General features: G+C 46.3%; 1 protein-coding gene across 4 annotated transcripts in view; it reads right to left on the bottom strand.

Annotated features, from left to right (window-relative positions):
- jar (Myosin heavy chain 95F jaguar) overlaps positions 1-22,442 on the bottom strand; it is a 143,860-nt gene that overhangs the window by 4,969 nt on the left and 116,449 nt on the right. For 2 of the 4 annotated variants that reach the window (XM_050170300.2, XM_055065756.2), the window contains exons 22-24: positions 16,639-16,688; positions 16,265-16,530; positions 15,671-15,808 (exon numbers count right to left, since the gene is read on the bottom strand). In XM_050170300.2, the coding sequence (XP_050026257.1) occupies positions 15,671-15,808; positions 16,265-16,530; positions 16,639-16,688 (454 nt within the window). Of the gene's footprint in view, positions 1-6,240; positions 6,496-15,670; positions 15,809-16,264; positions 16,531-16,638; positions 16,689-22,442 lie in introns of those variants that run through there. The other 2 variants (XM_055065755.1, XM_055065757.1) reach the window with 2 other exon arrangements.

The raw sequence follows: 22,442 nt of genomic DNA on the forward strand, positions 1-22,442 counted from the left end.
CATCATTCCACTCTCATCGACTGCGCAACCGGCATTCTTCAGTTGGAACTACCTGAAGTCGCCGATGCTCAGAGCACCGCTCCGCTGCACTTGTGTTCGCTTCAAGATGTGCGTCTGTCACCCGAGGCAGTCACTTACGTCGCTTTGACCGCATAGCCACAGATTCCTGACTGTGAGTATGTCCTTCGCCCCATCATCGACGTGCTTTTGAACCAGAACGTTGCTCTTCCGCATACGCTGGTGACGATCACTAATAACAACGTCCTTCTTCCGCTTCTGAATTTCAGCCTGTGCCTTCAAGTGCTTCCAGCTGGCATGTTCTTGGCAAGCATTTCTAATACTTCCGAATTTGACATTGAAAGTCTGAATGCCGAGAACAGTTTCTTAGCACCAATTGCAGCTCACAGCTCTGGTTCCCCAACGGATGACTTGGCGAAGATGATTGCACCTGACCTCACTTCTGCATATGCCACGGACATACGTCTCCTCCTCGGATCGTACGTTGACATCTTTGATTTCGGCGTCAAGCCTTTAGGACAAACATCTGTTGTTCACCACCGTATCAACACTGGAGACATGAATCCTATTCGTCGGCGTCCCTATCGTGTATCGCATGCTGAATGTAGAGTCATCCAAACAGAAGTGGACAAAATGCTCCGCAAAGAGTCATCGAACCATCAGCCAATCCTTGGGCTTCGCCTGTAGTCCTTGTGAAACAAAAAAAACGATGGTACCTGCTGTTTTTGCATCGATTGCCGCCATTTAAACAAGATCACCCAAAAAGACGTCTATCGGACGCCTGCACGGAGCTAAATACTTCTCGTCCATCGATCTTCGAACCGGCTACTGGCAGATTTCAGCTGATGAAATGAACTGCGAGAAGACAGCCTTCATCATGCCGGATGGCTTATATCAATTCAAAGTCATGCTGTTTCGCATATGCAATGCTCATGCGACATTTGAACGTATGATGAACTCTCTTCAGTGAGGCTACAAATGGACTACCTGTCTCTGTTACCTTGATGACGTTGTTTCTCCCACATTCGGCAGCCACCTTACTCGACTTGCTGCCATTCTTGTGGTCTTCTGAAAATGCGGCCTCGAACAGAACTCCTTGAAGTGTCAATTCGGGCGCCGTCCGATTACCGCGTTGGGACACCTCGTTGACGCATCCGGTGTCCAACCATATTCGGAAAAGTTCGCGCTGTACGCAGTTTCCCTGTGCCACGTTCTGCTTCTGACGTGTGCTGCTTTCTCGGCCTGTGTTCTTACTTTCGCCGTTTCGTCAAAAACTTCGCAGACGTTGCTCGGCTTTTGACAGATCTTCAAGAGAAGAACACACCGTTCTCATGGGGCCCTGAGCAAGCACATGCGCTCGCCGCTCTCATCGGGTTTCTGACCACCCCTCCCATACTTGCACACTTTGATCCATCTACACCGACCGAAGTCCACACTGACGCAAGCAACCACAGCATCGGCGCTGTTCTTGCCCAACAGCAGAATGGTACCGAGTGCGTGATAACTTACGCCAGCCGCCTGCTGTCACCTGCTGAAAGAAATTACTACATCACCGAGTGGGAGTGCTTGGCTTTAGTTTGGGCTGTCGCCAAGTTCCGGCCATATTTGTACAGCCCCACGTTTTCGGTCATTACAAACCACCACGCCCTCAGTTGGCTGTCTTCCCTCCGGGACCCCACAGGACGGCTTGGTTGCTGGGCTTTGCGGCTCCAGGAATTTTCATTCGTTGTCAACTATAAGTCTGGATGTCTGCACAAGGACACTGACTGCCTCTTGCATCATCCCGTGGATCCTCTTGATCCTGTTGTGTATGATCCGGTAACCTGTGTGATGGCTTTGGCTGACATGACCGACATGTGCGCTGAACAACAATGCGACGCATCCTTACAGTCCATCATTGCCAGAGTGCAATCTGGCAGCATCGACGGCACGTGCTGCATGTTCGTGCTGCAAGAAGGCATCCTCTACCGCCGCAATATAAACCCTGACGGGCCCGAGTTGCTCCTAGTCCTTCCTCGTCATCTGCGATCCGTCGTTCTCGAACAACTTCACGATTCACCGACGGCGAGACTCCTTGAAGTTTTGCGTACATACAACCGCGTACGATGCCAGTTCTTCTGGCCAGGTCTCTACAACTCTGTGCGTCGTTATGTAACGATTTCCGAATTGTGTCAGCGCCGGAAGAAATGTCCCCTGCCACCTGTCAGCCGACGCCATCCAAATGAAGTTCCCTCTGAACTATTTTGTGTAGGCCTTGACCTGCTTGGCCCTTTTTCGACGATGACTAGAAGGAATAAGTGGATCGCTGTCCCGACTGATTACGCGACACGCTACGTAATAACAAAGGTGTTGCTGACTAGTTGCGCAACTAACGTCAACGATTTTCTCCTTCATGACGTCATTCTCCAGCATGGTGCACCTCGACAGTTACTTACAGACCGTGGCTGCTCGTTCTTGTCTCGAGTTGTGGACGACCACTTCCGCTCTTGTGCCACTGAGCACCACCCACAAACGAACGATCTTATGGAACGTCTCAGCCAAACACTCACAGAGATGCTGTCAATGTATGTTTCCAACGATCACAGCGACTGCGACGCCACGCTGGCCTACGTGACATTTGCTTATAACTCGTCCCGACATAACACCACAGGATATTCACCCTTTTATCTTTTGTATGATCGCGACCCCACTTTGCCCTTCGACACCATCCTACCTTCCATGCCCCGCGTTGCCACTGAGTCATCGATCGCGCTCGCATGGCGCGTCAAGTCGCCCGATCTCGCTTATTAGCCTCACAGCATCTGCAAAAAAATGTTACGACCGGTGCCACTGCGATGTTCAGTTCACTCCAGGTGCTTGGGTGCTGCTTTGGTCACCATGTCGTCAGGTCGGCCTATCCCAGAAGCTTCTCTCTCGCTACACAGGGCCTTATGAAGTCCTACGTCAAGTTAATGACGTCAATTACGAGATCGCGCCGTTACAGTTTCATCTATCCTCAAGTCCGCTGCCTGATGATGTCATGCACGTTTTGTGGCTGAAGCCATACTTCGCTTGCAGTTCCTCGCCTACCATGCGTCGAGACGGTGCTTCACCACCCGGGGGTCCAGTTACGGACGGATGAAAGAAGAGAGAGAGGAAGAAGATTGCGAGACACTGGCTGCTGCGTGTTGTTACTAGTCAGCCATTTTAACCCCACTGACTCTGCTTGTATATACGTTGTAAATAGTCTTATACTTCCAACATCCCCGTAACAATATTTTGCCATGATACTATGCAATCTTTTGGCAGAGTATTTCCCTTTAAACATTTTTATCCTTGATGTTTTCAATTCTTGCCAATATGATTAAAGGAATATATACACGTGCGATACCTATCTCGGGTGTTTTACTTATACATTTACCACCACTGACAATGAATCTGGCACTGTTCACTATTTTTTTCAGACTTGGTTAAGTTCTGCCATTGTATTGTGTGATCTAGTGATTAACAGTGACCCGAATGTACTGTCCTAGATTAGGTTGAGCACAGTCAAACTTCATTTGTGGCTACTAGTAATATTTAATGTGGTCCTTCATTCACTATTTAAGGAGTGCCATACGGGTCTGTTCTGCAACTTTTGCTTTTCCCAATTTACATCAATGATCACTCCAACTGTGTGAAGTCTGTCAATTTATTCACTGAGGACTGTAATATAAGACCAACAACTGATCTTAATAATTCTGCTGACCTTGTGGAGATGCTCGACTCTCTCATTGCACTTGATGCTGTAATGTGCTTGATGCGCAGGAACTGACTGAAGGTATATATGTACGTCTTCTGTAAAAATAAAGCAGTTGTGAGTGACACTCTGTCTTACTGCTTTCTCTTGTGTGCTGTTCCTTGGCACCTTAAAATACTTATAATTAGAACCATGTGGTCTGCATCCTGAGAGAGCGAGGTCTAGCGCCCGGGGATCATTGGCAAGCCTGAAGCGAGGGAGTACGGAAGCCTCATGGGTGGTCCGCGTTTCTTATGAAGATAACTTCTTCTATCTCTCACTCTGGAAGTCGCAGCTTTGGGAGCCAGGTGGCCATGGGCCACAGGTGCCGCTATGAGCTGTCTGGCATTGTGGCCTGGCACTGGGCGCTCGACACCGTTTGGGACGGCGGGCGCCGTCAACTTGGATGCTGTGTGCACTGAGCGGGGTAGGCCCACCTCACAGAGCTGACGTCTCCTTGCGGCTGCCTTTCTTGCACCCATTTTGGGTGTTGTCTTTGGATGCCGGTTTTTGTCAGGGTAGCGGCGCATTCCCAGATAGCCACAAACATCCAATAGATGTACCGGATACAAACATGCAGCAAGATATTGGATGTCCTATGGACATCCTTTACATGCACATACATCTAAGGGATGTGCAATGGCATCAAAGCTTTGCATGTCCATAGAATGTCTCTAAAAACTGTACTTCAGATGTACATTGCACAAAGTTTTAGATGTCCTTGGTCCAACGTCCATAAAGTTCGTACTTTAGACATGCATTGTAGGCTCCCCAAAACTTTTGCATTCCATACGCCCTTTCATGATATTGATGTGGACGATGCTATGCAGTTGGTGCTTCTTGTTGGTGCCACTACACTGCGCTGTATCATCAGTGCACATGGAATGGATGTCCATGGGCATTTCCATTTTTCTTGCTGGACATCGATTGATCGTTGGTACTTCATAAAATGGATGCTTGCGCATGAAATGTAAATTTTTTTCAGGACAACAAAATGCACAAGCAGTGGGTGAAGTGAAAGCAGAGTGTACGTGCACCCAAAACTGTGGTGTTGCAGATTCCGAGTGTTGTAGACTTCTTTGTTTCTAACTTTGCAAAAGTAATAGAAAAACAAGGTACAGTATGTTGAGGAGTTAACTGATATATAGCAGGAAGAAAGCGCATGGAAATTATATGAAGGAACTATGCTTTTGTTAAGCACTACCAAATGTTTTAAAATGGCAACAAACTTCACGTTTACAAGTTCCTGCATGGCCTCTGATACTTGACACTCAATCTTGGAGGTCATGTGCATCAAAAGCAAGGAGCCGGAAGCACACCATACATGTCGCACTACATGAGAAATTTTGCTTCAAGACATAAAAGTTAAACAATTTAAACAGATTTTACGTAGCATTAATTACGTCCAATTATTAATTAGTCTCATAGTCTTGTGCCTGTCATATGTCACCATAAGCGCAGAAATTGCAAGCAAGCATATGGGGGCATGTGTGAGCTTGTGTTGCGGTGCTGATGCTGTGACACTTCATTTCTTATTCTCATGATATCTGCAGTGGTACCCAGTCGTCATCAAGCGCATGCTTTTCAAGGCATGTAAGCGGTGGTTCTTGTCAGAATAATATTAAACTGAACCAATTGGTGCATGGCTTAGATGAGTTTGTACAGGTTGTGGGGATGCGCGACTCTCGCGCGTCCCCTGATGTTTTTCCCGCAAAGCGCGCCTCCTGTAGTGCGGCTTCGCCGCGTGGCCGGAGTGATGCCCGCGGCTGTCGATGTGGTTGGGGCGCAGTGCGAGAGATGGCGCGAGTGTTGCACTGCTAACGCCGCCGACAGGCGAGGTTACTTGGGCGCCGAAAGGAAGGCGCTTGGTCTCTTTGGGTTCGGGAAGCGAGCGCGACGGACGTGCCAGCCGACCATGCTTCTGCGAGACCGTCTCGCGTGGCCGCCTTGGACACCGTTGGCGTGACTGTACACGCGAACGACCAGGCGTTGGGATCCAGCATGGGGCGAACATATTCGCTCGCCATGCGGTCGCGGTAAGTCAGACTTCTAGATTTGTCGCGCGCCCATCGGCATGTTTTGGGGATAGCAACTCGGCTAGCAGGCATTGATCTATGAAAGGTGCAATAAATGCCCTTGTGATTGTTTGCACTACTGTGTTGTCATTCCTTTGTCCCAAGAGTACGGAGGAGAACCCCGTATCTCCCACAAGGTGAACTGCAACCACAAACAAATGGTAATCAAGCGACATTGTTGTCTTTCTACCTTTGTCCTGGGTTCTCGTTAAGCTTCTCATATTCCTCTTGGTCTTTCTTGTAGTGTGCTTCCAGGGTGTCTACCGAGTTGACATTTCTGAATTCCCTGATTGACACAGAACTTTGTTTTATGGTACAACCACCTGACAGCATGTCGCTCGATGCTGCCACTTTCTAGTAAGCAGCTAAAAAACAAAGAAAACAACTTAATCCAGTTTGAATAGTAAGGAGTAGTGTTTATTTTATTCAAGAAGAAATCAGAAGGGAGGGATTAGAAAAATGCACATTGAATAAAATACCTCCGAAAAAAATGGTAAAACTCATTGCAAATTGAGTCGAACGTTTTCAAATACGAATAAAAAGGAGATGCGTACAGAAACAAATATTTTTGAACATCCCCTTCAGTCACGAATTATGATCGACTGTCTATACGTGTGTGAAACATAGATGGTGCTTGAAACTCCGCTGAAAGTAAATCAGGACGGTATAATGACTCTTTCAGCATTTTATGATGAGACATCATAATTACAGAGTAACTAAATATTTAAATATTGCAAAGTCAGTCGTGTCACGTTTCTTCATAAAAAGCATTAAATCCCCCGCTCGAATTACATGCAAAAGTAATTCATTGGCCTCAAGCATTTCAAGAAAGAAAACAAATATTCCGAGGTTGCTACCGACATGCCCCATGTCAAACGTCACGTAAAATCCGGTAATGCCTTCACCAAAGCGGTACTCTGTAACGATACATATTCCTCAGAAGTAAAATGAAAGTAATTTAGGTTATCAGAATGTTTAATTTACCCTATGCTTAATATTTGTGTTCTATTCCTTGCTATCACAGCACAGAAATGGCAAAAATAGGTGTTGTCCACAAATGTGGATGCTGTGACTGAAGGGCATATGAGCTATTTCTGTCAACTGATAGCAAGCTCATTGGTATGAGGCCTGAACTTTGTCACAAGGGAGATTCTCAGCAGCTGGTAAGTCAACCTCAACTGTTCTGACATTCAGCCCACGCATAACGCCTCAGTGTAGCATTTCACTGCTTTAAAAAGCTTATTTTGGTTTGGATAAGGGTCACCTGCATCTTGGCGTCAGCCAATACTTTGCGTTTTGAGCTCAAGCTCCTTCACAGTTCCTTTCCCTATCATTCCTCAATGCGACCGTACTTTGTTCTCGTCCTCGTTCCACCATGCATTCGCCCCACAGACCATTTGAATCATCCTCTTGGTCAGTTGTACAGTCAACGTCCGATTTTTCGGACTTCCTAGGGGCCGCGAAAATGTCTGAAAGATCGGGCAATTTGAAAAAATGAATGCACGTATTTTACTGCCATTCAGGGCTCAAATCGCCACAGGCACATCCGAAGAGGCCTGCCAGTACACTTATTAGGCATATCGGTGCTCGTACTGTGCCACGAGATGGCATAGCTACATCGAGGCGAAGCTGACTTTCGGGACCTGGCATTATGCAACGCACCGTGCTTTCCGAGGTTCGAAGCCAATCGCGAGGACCACAAAGGCGGAGTCGGTGCCATTGCTGACAGCGGCGAATTCTTTCAATGTAAAGCACGGGGCTGAACGGCAAGAAGCTTAATAGCGAAAGTCGAAGCAGCTAGGCCTAGCGTTTGCCGCGGTGGTGGCTACGGCTGCCAGCGGATCGGCGTGCGAGAGCGCCGTTTCAAGATGGCGAAGTAATCAAAACGGCGGCGGTGGTGGCTTTGCTTAATGCCGTTTCGGACCTGCGGTCACGGCAAAAAGTACGGCAAATCGGACTGCGAAGGATTCTTGCCTCCGAAATTTAAGACGTTCTTATACACCGACTCTATGGGGTACGTGGTGGTGCCGCGAAGCCGTGTGAATGGTCGGGCGTCCGCAAAGTCGGTCGTTGACTGTATGTACACTGGCAATAGACTCCTCCATCAGACGACATGGCATCAAAGACGATGCGTTACGATCCCTCTCTGTTACTCGAGCAAGCATTACCACGACTTTCGTTCCCTTTAATAAAATTACAGCTAATTTTCCCTGACAGAAGCATAAATTCCCAGAGTTTTCCCTCAGTATTTCCAGACTATCCAAAACCCCTGAGAATTCCCGGTTTTCCCAGTTGGTAGACACCCTGGCAGGGTGCCTACCAAGTTGACATTTCCAAATTCCCTGAGTGATGCAGAACTATGTTTTATGTCAAGACTGGCTGGAACCATATCGCCCGATGCTGTCACTCTTTAGTAAGCATATGAAAACTTTTTTTTAAATAGAACCGACTTAATCCAATTTGAATACTAACGAGTAGTGTTTGTTATTCAAAAAAAAAAAAGAATAGAAGGGAGGGGGTTAGTAAAATGCAGAGCAAATAAAATGTCTTCGAAAGAAATTGCAAATCGAGTCAGTCATTCTCAAATACAAATAAAAAGGAGATGCATACAGAAGCAAATATTTTCGAATATGAGCTATTTATACCAACTGATAGCAAGCTCAGTGGTATGAGGCCCGAATTTTGTCACAATTGAGAGTCTCTCTCAACAGCTCGTAAGTCAACCTCAACTGTCCTAACATACTCTCAGCCCGCGCACGACGCCTCAGTGTTGTGCTTCACTGCTTAAAGAGTTTATTTTGGTTTGTATGAGGGACAACTGCATCTCGGCGTGAGCCAAGAGTGTTTTTTGAACTCAGAGTCCTTCAAAGAAGCGCTCGCATACTTCATTCCCCGTTCATTCCTCAATACGTTGGTCCTTTCTGTTCTCGTGCTCCTTTTATTGCGCATTCGCACTACGGAACATTTGAAGCATACTCTTGGCCAGCTTACAGTCAACGTCCAATTTTTCGGACCCCCTACTCGCCGCGAAAACTTCAGAAATATCAGGCAGTCCGAAAAAATAAATGCATGTATTTTACAGCTCTTAAGGGCTAAAATCGACACAGGCACGTCTGAAAAAGCTCTGAATGTCTGTCAGTACACTTATTAGCCATAGCGGTGCTCCTACTGTGACAGGAGAGGGCGGGTGCACGCGTGTAAAATTAAGGAATACATACTGTGTACCGTGACAATTTCCCCTTCCTACGCTAGTTAAGCTTCACCGCAATACTTTTGCTAATGCTTCACCGCGTCACACATCTGTACTGAGGCGAAACTAACTTTCAGGAACCCGCATTATGGAATGCGCCGTGCTTTCCGAGCTTCGAAGCCAAAATTATTGCCGACAGCGGAGAAATGAAGAAACACGGCACCGAACGGCAAGAAGCTTAATAGCGAACATCGAAGCAGCTAGGCGTAGCGTTGCCGCAGTGGTGGCTACAGCTGCCAACTGATCTGCGTGCGATAGCGCCGGTTCGAGGCGGCGAGGTAATCAAAATGGCAGCGGTGGTGGCTTTGATTAATGCCGTTTCGGACCTGCGGTCATGCAGAACGCCCGGAAAATCGGACGAAAAAGTTCTGCGTCCGAAATTTCAGACGTTCTGATACATTGACTCTATGGGGTACGTGGTGGTGCCGCGAAGCCGTCCAAATTATCGGGAATCCGGAAAGTCAGTCGTTGGCTCTTGTTATATTCAGTTTCGTTATTCATTTCAGTCCTTTATTCCCCAGGGGGCGCTTCTGTTCGTCATTATATATATTCGTTGTATATGTTAAATAAATGGTTTTTTGCTTCGGGACGGCAGGAGTCTGACTTCCACCTTCGGTCAACACCACATTGGCGACGAGGATGTCGTGACCAATTAGTTGGTGGTCTGACATTGTGTACATAGGTTGTAAATATGTGTAAATATGTACAGTGTGCATGCTTTGGGGTTTTCTTTAGTAATACTTACTAACAACTAACCACTAAAAATAAGGGAGGGAGTATGTTATATTCAGTTTCGTTATTCATTTCAGTTCTTTATTCCCCAGGGGGCGCTTCTGTTCTTCACTATATATATTCGTTGTATATGTTAAATAAACGGTTTTTACTTCGGGACGGCTGGAGTCTGACTTCCACCTTCGGTCAACACCACAGCTCTACACTGGCAACTCCTCCAGCCGACGACAGGGCGTCAAAGTCGATTCGTTACGATCTCTGTCTGTTACTCGAGCCAGCATTACCGCGACTTTCGACCCTTTCAATAAAATTACAGCTAATTTTCCCTGATAGAGGCACAAATTCTCTGAGTTTTTCCAGACTACTAAAAATCCCTGAGAATTCCCGGTTTTCCCGTTTGGTAGACACCCTGTATAGAATGTTGACTCTTTCTTATTCAGGAGGCATGCACTTGTGGAAAAAAGGAAATTTTCTATCAGGTGACCCATCGTATGACAACGTGAGTCTCCCCACAGGGTGCTATGGGCATTTAGATCTCCTACTAGTAGGTAAAGTTCAGGAAGTTCACTGATGAGGTACTGAAATTCTGTGAAGTTGGTAGCAGGGAGGGACGTAAACGGAATAGTCACCAGCTTATTGAACAGCAGTGCTCGGACGGCAACTGCTTCAAGGGATGTACAGAGTTGTAATTGCATGTAGGCAACACATCTACTATTATGGCCACACCGCCCGATGAGGCGTAAGCGTCGCCGCCGTCTTCCTAAAAAATGGCATATTGTGTAAGAAAGTTTGTCTGTATAGGTTTTAAGTGTGTTTCCTGGAGACACAGCCCTTTTAGACTTAGTTTATAAAGCAGTTCTTTACATCATCTACATTCCATAGAAAGTCCCCTGACATTCCACTGCGATATCTGTGTCCATATTGCCTAAGAGGATCGTTCTGTGTGTCCTATATATGAAATCTGAGTGAAACTACAGAGCCCTTGTTAGGATCGGCCTGCAGCTATTTCAGCCCGCTGCAGGTGCGTCGATCGATCAGGGGTGGGGACGCCCTTCAGAGAACCAGCGAGGACAGCGCTAACCAACCGCGAACTCCCTTTGGAGAACTGCGGACTACGTCCGCTCTGGAATTTAGAGGCGCCGGCTGGGGTCGGGCGCGACCACCTGATTACAGGGACGCAAGTCAATGGATACCACGACTGCGCTGCGAAGGTCGCCGGCTCTCGGAGAGAGCACTGAAACCTGTGCGGCACGTGTGTGTGAGCCCTCCTCCTCCAAGTCGAAAGCCCACCTCCTCCAAAAGGGCAGGTCATCTACAATGGCGTCGAACTATGACATCCAGCGGAGTGCTTATAAGCGGCTGTTGTCGGCTGCTAGTGTCGTGCTCGTCGTCGTGCTCTGTGCTCGAAATGTACTCGTGAGCTGTGTGCTCGTAAGCTGTGTGCTGTAAGTTCATCTTGCGGGCTCTACTTGGGAGTCACGCATAGACTGTGTAAATGTATCCCATGTTCAAACGTAAATACTGCAAATAAATCCTGCTCGCCTAGTCCTGTCGCCCCAAGTTCCTCCGATCGTCCTACAAGTCCGACTCCAAATCTTACATCTGGTTGACAGCGGTGGGAACTACCTCCAAATCTTACATCTGGTTGACAGCGGTGGGAACTACCTCCAAATCTTACATCTGAATGGCAGAGGAGGGATCGGCCTACGACTCCTAGATCGGCCTACGGCTTGTAGATCGGCCTACGGCTTGTAGATCGGCCTACGGCTTGTAGACCGGCCTACGACTTGGAGACAGCAACGGCAGCTGACAGAAGTTGGCACATGGTGACCGACCGGTATCCTGATCAAGTTGGAGGCGACTTGGGATTGACCACCTCTTGCAACTGACTGGGTACGGCGGAGAAGGACTGGTGATATGGTGCTACTTCAGTGGGTAAGCGTTTGGTTTTGGCTGTAAGATTTACCAGGCTTCAATTTCGTTGTGTTTGTTGATTTGATTCGCTGGGATCTTTTACTTGTATTTTGATTTGCGTGGGTATCGCAGCAAATATTGTGTGACAGCAGAGCCAAAGCTTAAAGTAGCGACGATGGTCCTAATGTGTTTGACGAGAGCTGACCTGTTGTGGTTGTGTGAAGAGATCGAGGTAGACGTAGAGGAGGGCTTGACGGTATCAGAGATTCGTAAAACCATTCTCGAAAGTGATAATGATTTGAAATTCATCGAACATATAGGTAACCGAATTCTAAGCAAAAAACGGGAACAGCAAGCAATTAGGCAAGAACAGGAAGAATTTAAGCAAGAACAGGAAAAAGCTAGGCAGGAACTAAAAAGCATTTCGCAGGAAAAAGACCTAACGGAAGTAACGAGGCAGTACGTTGCTACATTGAACAAAGAGATCGAAGGTTTGGAGCAGGCAATTGAACTAAATCAATAACGGCTTGAGAAATCTGTAGGCTGGATGCAGCGAAAGTGGCAGGAAGTAAATAGCAGATTTCAGTCACAAGCCCAGGAAAATAGTAGTACCTGTGAGATTAGCAGCACATTCATAGGTGAACTCGAAGTGCTAGCAGCTAAAGATGCCTTAGTGGCAACAGAGACCGTTAAAGGCCAGAGTGAGAGCGACGAGGTGCTGTGCCAACAGAGGACTGCAGAGACAGCTAGGCCAGCTGCGAACAAATTGACAAAGTTACCACGCGTGTGCGTCGCATCTTATGGTATCGAGGTCGTTAGCAAGGTACAGGGTACTGTTGACCCGAGAGACGCGAGCACCCATGTCGAGTCAGATCTGCGTGCCGAAGTGAAGTGCCAGCTGGATGATGCAGTTGAGGGCAGCTCTTAGGATTGCGAGCTGTGTAGCTCAAGAGAAAACAACTGCATTGTTCAGGGATCGGTGCAGCTCTCCGCCAGTCTAGGTAGCCAAGAGAGGGGTGATCTAGTTAAGTATCACTCAGATTGTGCGCGTAAGAGACCGATCCGGGCCGATGAAATGTGTACCAGCCAGCGCGAGGCACCAGAGGGCGACATGAAAGAGAGTTCGAGGAAGAAGCGCGCTAAGGAGCGGAATGCGGTGGCTAATGTAGCGCAGCCAAAGACGGCAAAAGACGCAAAAAGCCAGGGCGCAAGGAAAAGAAAGGTGCGCTCGTCGTTGATGATGTTGACGCATCAAAGACGCTCGAGCCACAGGTCAAAAAGAGACCGAGAAGCATGTTCTGCACCGACGTGGACAAAGGGCACGGGGCAGTTATGTTCCTTGTCGGTCTGTCATTCTTTTCGGAGTTCAGCGTGTAGTACAAAGAAGCGCAAGGTGGCAGGACGAGACGAGGTGATAAGGAGTCGCAACGCGGTCAGTCGAGTTAGTGAAGAAAGCATGGCGCCAGGACACAAATTGGCAAGAGACTGTAACATCTTGGAGGAGCTGATAGTGAGTCAGCCCTTTTGTTGTTCCTGGGTAGCCAGAATAGCTTTCGAACCGCGACCATCTCGAGTAAGGCTCAAAGTATGAGTCAGTTGTAAACGTTTGCAACATGAGGCCAAGAGAGCTTCCGTAGAAGTGAAACGTGGTGTTTTTTTTTTATTATTTGAAAATTTCGCGATTTGAGACAGTTTCTTTCAATAAGTAAGGTATGAGCTTTATGTTTTGTTTGAGAAGCTCGGAGGTTTGAAAGATTTGTTTTATGTAAACCTGTAGTCTGGCGAGTTGTTAGCTAATGAGTAGATAAGCTTTCTTTTTTGTGTGTGCGAGTAACCTGAGTGTCAAGGTTATTGGTGAGAGGCCTATGGTAACGCGCATGTATTGTTAACATTCTTTTTATAAGTGTATTTCTTTATTTTTTAAGGTTAAGCGCGTAGGTTTTCAGTAAGTGCGTAATTTGCACTGAAAAGCGTTCTTAGTTCCTTTAGCGCGTGTCCCGTGCGGACGGAGGGAAGCAGATTGTTAATGACTGGGTTGCTCGTGTGTGTTGAGAGCAGCCATTTTCTGACTTCTCAATTGACACATTGTGCAGGAGCATTGCATTTGTCGGAGGGATGGTCGTTGGCACTACACTTTGCGCATGTTTCCTTTCCTCTGCATGATTGTGATGCATCTCTGAACCTCTGGCACTTGAAGCACCGCCTCGGTTTCGGTATGTATGGTCAGACGTTGATTTTCAGGTACCCTGCGTCAAGTGAACTTGACACAGTACTGGAGCCAAATGTAAGTATTACGTGTTTTGTGGGGATCTGTAGGTCGTTTCGTTTAAGTGTTACTCCTGGAATCCCTCAAGGAGCTCTTCGTCATTGAGGTTCAAGAAATCTTCTTCTGATATTACTTCTCTACTGGTGTTGAGCGAGCGATGTGGGGAAATTGTGACATTAGTGTCACTGATGCTTTTAAATGCACTGATTTTTTTCAACTTGTTCTTTCTTTGTCAGTTCGAGGAGGAGGTCTCCGCTTGCCATCTTTGATGCTTTATAGCCTGATCCGATCATCTTTGATAGGCATTTGGATACTATGAAAGGTGACAGTTTTCTAATAGTTGTGTTGCCTTCCCTGTGAAGGACATGGAACTTTGGGAGGGTGTCATGGTTTGGTTTTAATAGGAACTGAAATGTTGCTTCGGTGCACCCTCGTTTTTGAGGGTGATCTTGGAGGGAGGGAAAAGCGTTTGCCATGTAAACACTCAAAAATTCGGCGGCGATGGTAGCCACCCACCACCGAGCCCAACTAGGGGACGCTACTAGGTTGGGAATAATACCTGCAGACGCCAGCCATGCATTGCCGCTATAACCTAATATATATATACCCAAGACAGGAGATATTACACACGGTTAACCCTTGCCGCCAGGAAATACGGAAGTAATAAGAAGTGAAGAGAAGACAGGAAAGATGGAAAAGTAGGAGAGAAAGACGAAGATTGGAGAGGAGGACAGGAAAAGGCGACTGCCGATTTCCTCCAGGTGGGTCAGTCTGGAGGTGCAGTCTATGTGAAGTCGAGGCCGAAGAGGTGTGTTGCCTCCGCCGGGGGGCCTTAAAGGTCCAAACACCCAGCATCGGCTGATCCCCCAGGATGCCCCTTTCCCCAGACACGGCTACGCGTGGGAGGGTCCAACCCTCGTGTGCTCGGGTACGTGGTGTCACAACACATCAAAAGCCTGCTGACGCAGACGCCCCTGCGGGGCAGTTGCGAGAAGTGTATCTTGTGACACTCTATGGTGAAACTTTGGTACCAGCTTTGTAGTCCCATGTGACCAGTTGTTGTTTGCAGTCGAGTCGCTGTCGACTCTTGGTAACACTACAAATATATGAATGCCAGTGAGATATGCTTAACACAAGTTCTTTAAGCCCACTGGGGCACTTCGCTAAGGATGTAAGAATCCCATCCAACCATCTCATGCACTGGCAGCCCAGCTTTCTCTTACCTTCCACTTTAGCTCACATTAATATACATTCCATTGAATCGGCAGCCCGCATGACATGACCAAAATAGGAAACCTTTAGATTTCGGACCTTTGCTTCACAGGAAGTTTGGGTTTTATCTCACAGTGACCACAGATTGAGATACATAAGCAGGCTGTTATTAAGTGCACCACCCTTATTGGTTAAAATCACATTCGTTATATCTTGTAGGCATTTGCACTTTTTTCTATGCATATTACGGTGTAGGAAAAATTCATGCCTACAAATGTGCTGCCTTTATGGCAACGAGTATAATGGCAGCACCATGGCATCCATTATTGCATGGTGGCACACATACCTAAGTGCTTTTGTGTGTGCATGAGTTCGCAAGCATGTACCTTGAGTTCTGTGGTCTCCATGTGAGAAAACCTGGAAACTAGTTTGGAGAACATACATACCTCCATTCTGTAGTGAAACGGGAACTCGGCTCTGTAAGGTCTCGCCACCACCCTTCTTTGCATTTTTGCTCTTCCAGGCATGGTACACTTTAAGCCTCCTGTGGAACTCTTCACGACATGCTGCCAGGAGCTCCAGATCTAAAAAGGTTACCCTGTTTGTTTATTATTGACTAAAGGATTAAAAATAAAGCACAAGTAATAGTTATTATTCCCTGACATAGCATAGTAACATGGCATTGTGCAGTCTGCTGGAGATTGCAGACTACAAATAGTCACTACTAGGAGAGCACATATATTTGATTACTGAATGTGCATAGAAATTAACTGGCAAAATGATTTGATTATTATTTCAAATGCTCAACCTCAGAGTAGCGAATATGAACAGCTCAAAAGTAATATCTACTGGTACAGCTTCCCAAGGCCCACATATGTGGCCATGTCACAAATTTCAGAAATGACCCTGCCCAATTTTGCTGTGCTTATTTGCACTAGTTAACGTCTGAAAAGTGATTTCCTCATATAAATATGTAAAATTCAATACACTACAAGCAACGGTTGATTTGTGAACACGAAGATATAGTATCTTGTACTCACCACAGGATGTGTTGATAACATCCCTCAGCTCAGAATACTTCCACTTTGACAAGTCAAACTTGCCCTCTGATTTGGCCCTCACCTGTGACCTGCCAACCAAAGTGACAGGTATAAGACAAGAGCCGGGTGCAAAGAGAAAGCTTGCTAGTGATGCGTACCTGACTGGCAACACTGGAGTTCCCATATCTTCAACTATACTGTTGTTCTCCTGCGCAAGCCGAAGGGCAAGCTCATGGTCCCGTGACTCTTGCTCAATTTGTTGATTCCTGCACGTAGAGGAAGGAGCACATATTTGCGCAACCAAGCTCCCAGCCGAAAGCTCTTCGGGCCACAGAAAAGCAGCCAAGAGGTAAATACTGAATGGCTGCACACACCTAATGTGGTCTTCCTTCTGTTCCAGAAAGAGCTTCTCTTGCAATGCTTGCTGGAAAGAAGATCACAAAGCAAAAAACTTAGGCATGTACCAACAAGCAAGCCTGCATTGACAATATATGGACACCAACACAATTCTTGTTAAAGGAGGGGCAAAAACACTAGTGATTATGCCCCCATCGTGTACTGTTCCCACTGTGCATCACCAGCAAGATGGTAGTTGGATACAAATACCTGTTTTTCAGGCGACATTTACGATTATACATTCAAAACCACATCAGGTAGCAGGGCGTGGCCTTGCAAGGAGATGCTGGCCGTTGCTGTGCTCATGCCCCTGTGCCCTGTGCCATATATTGGGCCTACACTTACTACAGAGTTTAAATTACGTCACTTGCAAAGCTGCTCAGTATCGCTAAGAAGCCTCAGAATGAGGCAGAGCACATCCCCCTCAAACATCTGGGCCCTGTAGGAACACTAAGCCATGTTTGTTTAGCCGGCACCAGACAAAGTGCAAACAAACACCTGATAAAGGATGAATTAAGGAGGCCTGTGGCAGCAGGTGATGCATGTAAGCGCCGATGCCAGCATGCCGTAGTTGTCATGCTGTCATTTCATTGCCTTCATGACATTGTGTGTTCATTCTTTCCTTGCCGTGTCATCGTCAACTCTCCGCTGCTTTTGCTCTATTACTGTCACCGTGTTGTCATATCATCATCACACCATCACATTATTCCATTGTTGTCACACCATTATCGACATCGCATGACCGTACATGGTCATTCCATCATTGTCATTTTGTTGTAGCGACAGTACTGTCATCACGATTCCACCTTCGTCAGTCATCCTTTTGTTGCCATACCATCGTCCACATGCCGTCGTTTTCAACCATTGTCATCATGCTGTCATCACACCAATGTACACTCAAATCTTGTTACTAAGAACACCACACTAAAAAAAATTTCAGATTAACAAAATTTTCAGAAATCCCCAGCTGACTTCTTATGGTCTTAATGTAAAAATATCAGTACTATGAACTTCAGAATGCCAAAAATTTCAGAATAACGATCATTATTTAGTTTCTAAGTCATGTTAAAAATGCCTCAGTACTACAAATACAGTTAAACCTCAATATAACTAACTTCAATATACCAAAATTCTTGATATAATGAAGTACTCAACTTTTAATAACCTCTTGTCCATAGAACACCATGTATTTAGAATCCTAATGTAACGAAGTATGCTCGCATGCGATTTCAATACAACGAAATTTCACTGCTTCCGCAAAGGAATGCCAAGACAATAAATGGAAACTTCCACTGACGCAGATGGTCAGACGATGGAATTACAAGCGACTTCTTGCAAACGCGCCGCTAAACTGCGGCTCGACAAAAGCGACGGCCAAAGTGGCACCGCATCGTGCTCCGTATGAAGCTCCAGTGCGGCGAGGTCCTATCGCATCCCGCACACCCTGCGCTTTAGGTGAGAGTTGAAGTGTGTGAGGGCGAGACAAGAAAGATGGTGGCTTCACAAGTGCTACCTTCCCACACGAGCGAAAAGAAAGAGGGGGAGGGAAGCGACCTCGCGGGCTGCATTTCTGGTGCGCGTCTCGGCTGTGGTCGCGCATGGGTGTAAGTGTGGCTGAGCGCACACGCAGTCGCGCACCTTGCTTTCGAAGTAATCTGCCGCGTATACAAAGAGTGGGCATGTGCCAAGACTTCGTGGCATAATGTAAGCTGTCTTACCGCGCGTTTAGCATTGGAGGTTGCGTAATCTCAGGTTTTGGCAACTCGTTGGAGCAAGAGGCAGACAAAATATTCGCTCCCTGCTATTGGCACTTTTTGTGATAGCGTTGTCCCAGTGCAGGTGACGCTATCAGCTGTGGGGGTGAAGTGCATGCGAAAGCGTGGCTGGCTTCTTTTTTGAAAACAAGCTGCCAGAGCAAAGTTCTGAAGCAGCAAAGAAATTAGAACTAGATTTTCATACAATGCAAACTGATGGACAACCGGCAAAAGTACTGAAGCCAGCACGCTCAACATGGGCCTGTTATATTTTACAAATAAAGCAAATGAAGAAACATGTTACTAAACCCGTGTTTTCCCTGAGATAAGTGGACTTCCATCCAAAATTTTTTTCATAAATTGGAACCAGTGTTCATTTTATTTTTTGAAAATGAGCTTCTGAAAAAAAATTTCCTTATTAAAATAAACTATCTTCTTTCACTTTCATGTAGGAAGACAATACTTTGCATAAATTTCTGTTTTATGCGTCTAGGTGCCTAAATCAGGAAACGCACCAAGACGCATCAAAGTTACAAAATTTTTATGATTTGGGTCATATTTGGAATTTTTTTACATTTCTTTTCATTTGTGGACAGCATAAAAAACACTTAGAACTAATTTACTGTGAACCATATCAAAATGAGCAAAAAAGCTTTTTGACACAACGTTTATAGTTTGCATGTAATTTAGCCATGAAATCAGAAAATATTGTGGTAAGCAATAGGAGGACGCTGGTGCCGTCACCTTCGAGAATATATTTTTTGTCTTGCTGGGAACACTTTCAGGAAATAAACTTTTCGGTTTCACGCTGTATGAATATACAGTCAAACCCGGCTATATCGAACTCGCAAAAAAACGCCTATCAGTTCGATATAGAGCATAATTCGATATAAGCTTGCTAAATAATTGGATGTCATAAAAGCACATCCCATTTATAAAATCACTTTATTGACGAAACTAGCTTAGTTTCGCATAAATTAGCCCTGCATTTTCTTTTGCTTGGGCAATTTCGCTGCCTGCGACGCACGCACTTCCCCACGTTGTCTAAGGAGTCCGAGCAGCTGAGGCCGCAACCTTCCGCATTCGCGCAGAAGCACCGGACTAATGCGAGTGCACCAATCACTTGGGAGGATGTGGGCAAAGGACCGTAGTTGCTTTCCTCAACGTACCTACTTTCATTTGTGCTCGGTACGATGTCGGCGATGTAGTTAGTCTTCGTTTCGGGATCTACCGTCGTCGCGACACCATCATCTGCACTCACAAACTCGTCCACCGTTGATTCGAATGTCCCGGAAATTTTGACAGCTCGCTCCAAACTTCGGCAACACCGGCAACGGCTTCGTCGCATTCATCAGAATTTACAGTCATCACCGAGCACGCGGAAACCGGCACGTATGAAGAACGCCTCGTACACGGCCGTGCGTACGCGTCGGGCGCAATGGGCAACGGGTTGCGAGTCTGGCCACTTTAGCCCTAATCGTGCTGAGAGTGCTCCTCGGAATCTTGCACGCTGCGGGGATATCGCGTTCGACGCGATTTATGATTTCGATCTTCACGACGAAAGGCGAATTCTGCCGCTTCATCACGGCCACACTGCGGGAGAAGGCCCACAAGGCGCAAACACGATAAACCAGAGAAGCAGCCAGATAACTCGCACTTTCGCCATCTTGCAGGAAGAGCGCACAAGAGCCTCTGATTGGCTGTCTGAGCAAGCGCTGTCGGCGGGCCAGGATCATTTTTTGCTGGGGAGTGTCGATAGTGATCTAAAGAAAGGAAGGACGCTTGTTTCTGCAACCCGTGAGGGAGCACGGCGAAGCGTCGTCAGGGGAAAGGGAGTGGGAAGTGAAAGATGATAGAGAAAGAGGGAGGATAATAGACTTCACTATGCGCGTCAGTGGGAGTGTCGACGGCTCGCCCGAACAGCCCGAGGCAGCGCGGTCACGGTAGGGAGAGCGGTTGGATGGAGCCGCGCCGCCGGGTTTCCCCGCCACCGCGAGGGAAAGCCAACTTCTGGGGGCACTTTTCCGCCGCTTGACGTTCGATATATCGGGAGTCACTGCAATATTTGTTCGATGTAAGCGTAATTTTTGCTATATATACTCATTGTAACTATACCGTGACCAGAAATTGTTCGATATATAGAATAATTCGATGTAAACGGGTTCGATATAGTCGGGTTCGACTGTACCAACATAACATAAAAAAATAGACAAGACAAAAATATCAAGCAAACATGCATGTTTGATCTCTCGTGGAATCACCCTCCAGCGTAGTTACTCCAGTGCAGCCATATGATGGTCATCATGTTTGTTCATCATGAGACGGCTCCATTGTTCTTGGGTGTTCTGTGCAGCCACACGTGACGGCATTGCACTTGCATAAGCTCTTTCGAACGAAGTAGTAAGAGATCAAACCCAGCAAACCAGTGCTTCCCCCATTACACGAAGGAAGTGTTTGGTGTCACCCTAAACATTACATAGTGAGTGCCCACAATGCAATGTGGCAGTGTCATCAACAACGTGTTCACCAGAGGGGTCGATCTAGCCACTTGCAAGTACATCTTGCACTTCAGTATGCATAGACCTATATATAATGAATAACATCCCTGTGGCTGAAGAAGCATCAAAGAAAGTACTTAACTCTTTCCCTACCATGAGGAAAATAGGCGTTTTCGGTATGTTGCGACAGAACTTTTTTTCTGACGGAACTACTACGCTGAATATTTTATGTAACACATAACCAAAAAGCAGAATCAATGCATTTTTCACGCATAAATGTTTTATTAACTGAGATATATGTCAAAGATTGTGGTATAACATTGAACAAAGTTTGTAAAGTCCCGCTTGTATCTACTAAGAAATGTTAAAAAAAATATGAGATATCCAAATGTAACGCTGTCTAACAGGCACTATCTCCGAAAAAAAAGAACCCTTAATTTTTCATTGAACAGGTATTCCACTACAAAAATTTAACTGCAAGCACTACAGCTGGGCATGCCGGGCTGGTTTGTATCAGCGTCACTCTCAGCGTCTAAGGCGCAGACGCAGCAGAGTCACGAGACTTGCGATCTCTTGAAGCGCGCGCGACACTCCCAGAGGCAGCCATTTTTGCTTCTTGCTTTGACGAGCGCGAAATTTTGGAGCGTGCTCAAAAATCACTGCCTCTAGGAAAAAAATTGAACTGCTTCGAAAACAAAAATATAGTTCTACTTCACGTCCGATGGTGGAGCATGCATGAGCAGCGCGGTAGGTCTCGAAAGCAGTGTTTCAAACATTCGATAGCGGCTAGCCATTCTTGCTTCCTACTTTCATGATCACAAAACTCCAGAGCCCGTTCAAAAATCACTGCTTTGCCGGAAAAGGGCAAACTGCTTAGAAAATAAAGACATAGTTCTCCTCCTTCACGTCCTATAGCGCAGTGTGTCCATGAGTGGGGTGGAAGGTCTCTAAAGCGGCCTCTCAAACCCTTGTTAGCTGGCTAACAATGCACAATGGACACAGTACGAAAAGAGTTAAGAACAGCACTTAATAAATAAATAGTTTCCCCACAGATTTGTGTCATCTTTACTTTACAGAAATGCTTAGTTTTTTTTTCTGCCTTAATTTCTATTGACTTTTTTTGCTAGGGAAGTAACCTCTTACCACCCATTATTTTCATTGTACATGTTATGGATCTGTGAAAGAGCCAGAAGATTACTGATACAGTTTGAATACCACTTGCACCGAAGTTACAGAGATGCTCGTGCAGCTGAATAGCCAGTGAGAGAAACACTGTGTAGCACTGTCGGACACCATGACGGCATGAAATTTGACAGCTTGTAGGCCGCTCTGTCTGCACAAGACATTTTGTCTGCATGCCAAAAAAATATATACACTGGAACCCTGTTCATACGTTTTTCACCGGACCGAGGAAAAAAAAACGTAACAGCCGGGAAAACGCAACAGTGAGGAAAGCTCCGAAAATGAATGAAAAAAGTGCAGCTTCAACTATAGACAATTTATTTCCACAGAGTGCGCTTAGAACTTTAA

This window comes from Dermacentor andersoni, chromosome 6, assembly GCF_023375885.2.
Source record: "Dermacentor andersoni chromosome 6, qqDerAnde1_hic_scaffold, whole genome shotgun sequence".
In the NCBI taxonomy this organism is placed as follows: Eukaryota; Metazoa; Arthropoda; class Arachnida; order Ixodida; family Ixodidae; genus Dermacentor; species Dermacentor andersoni.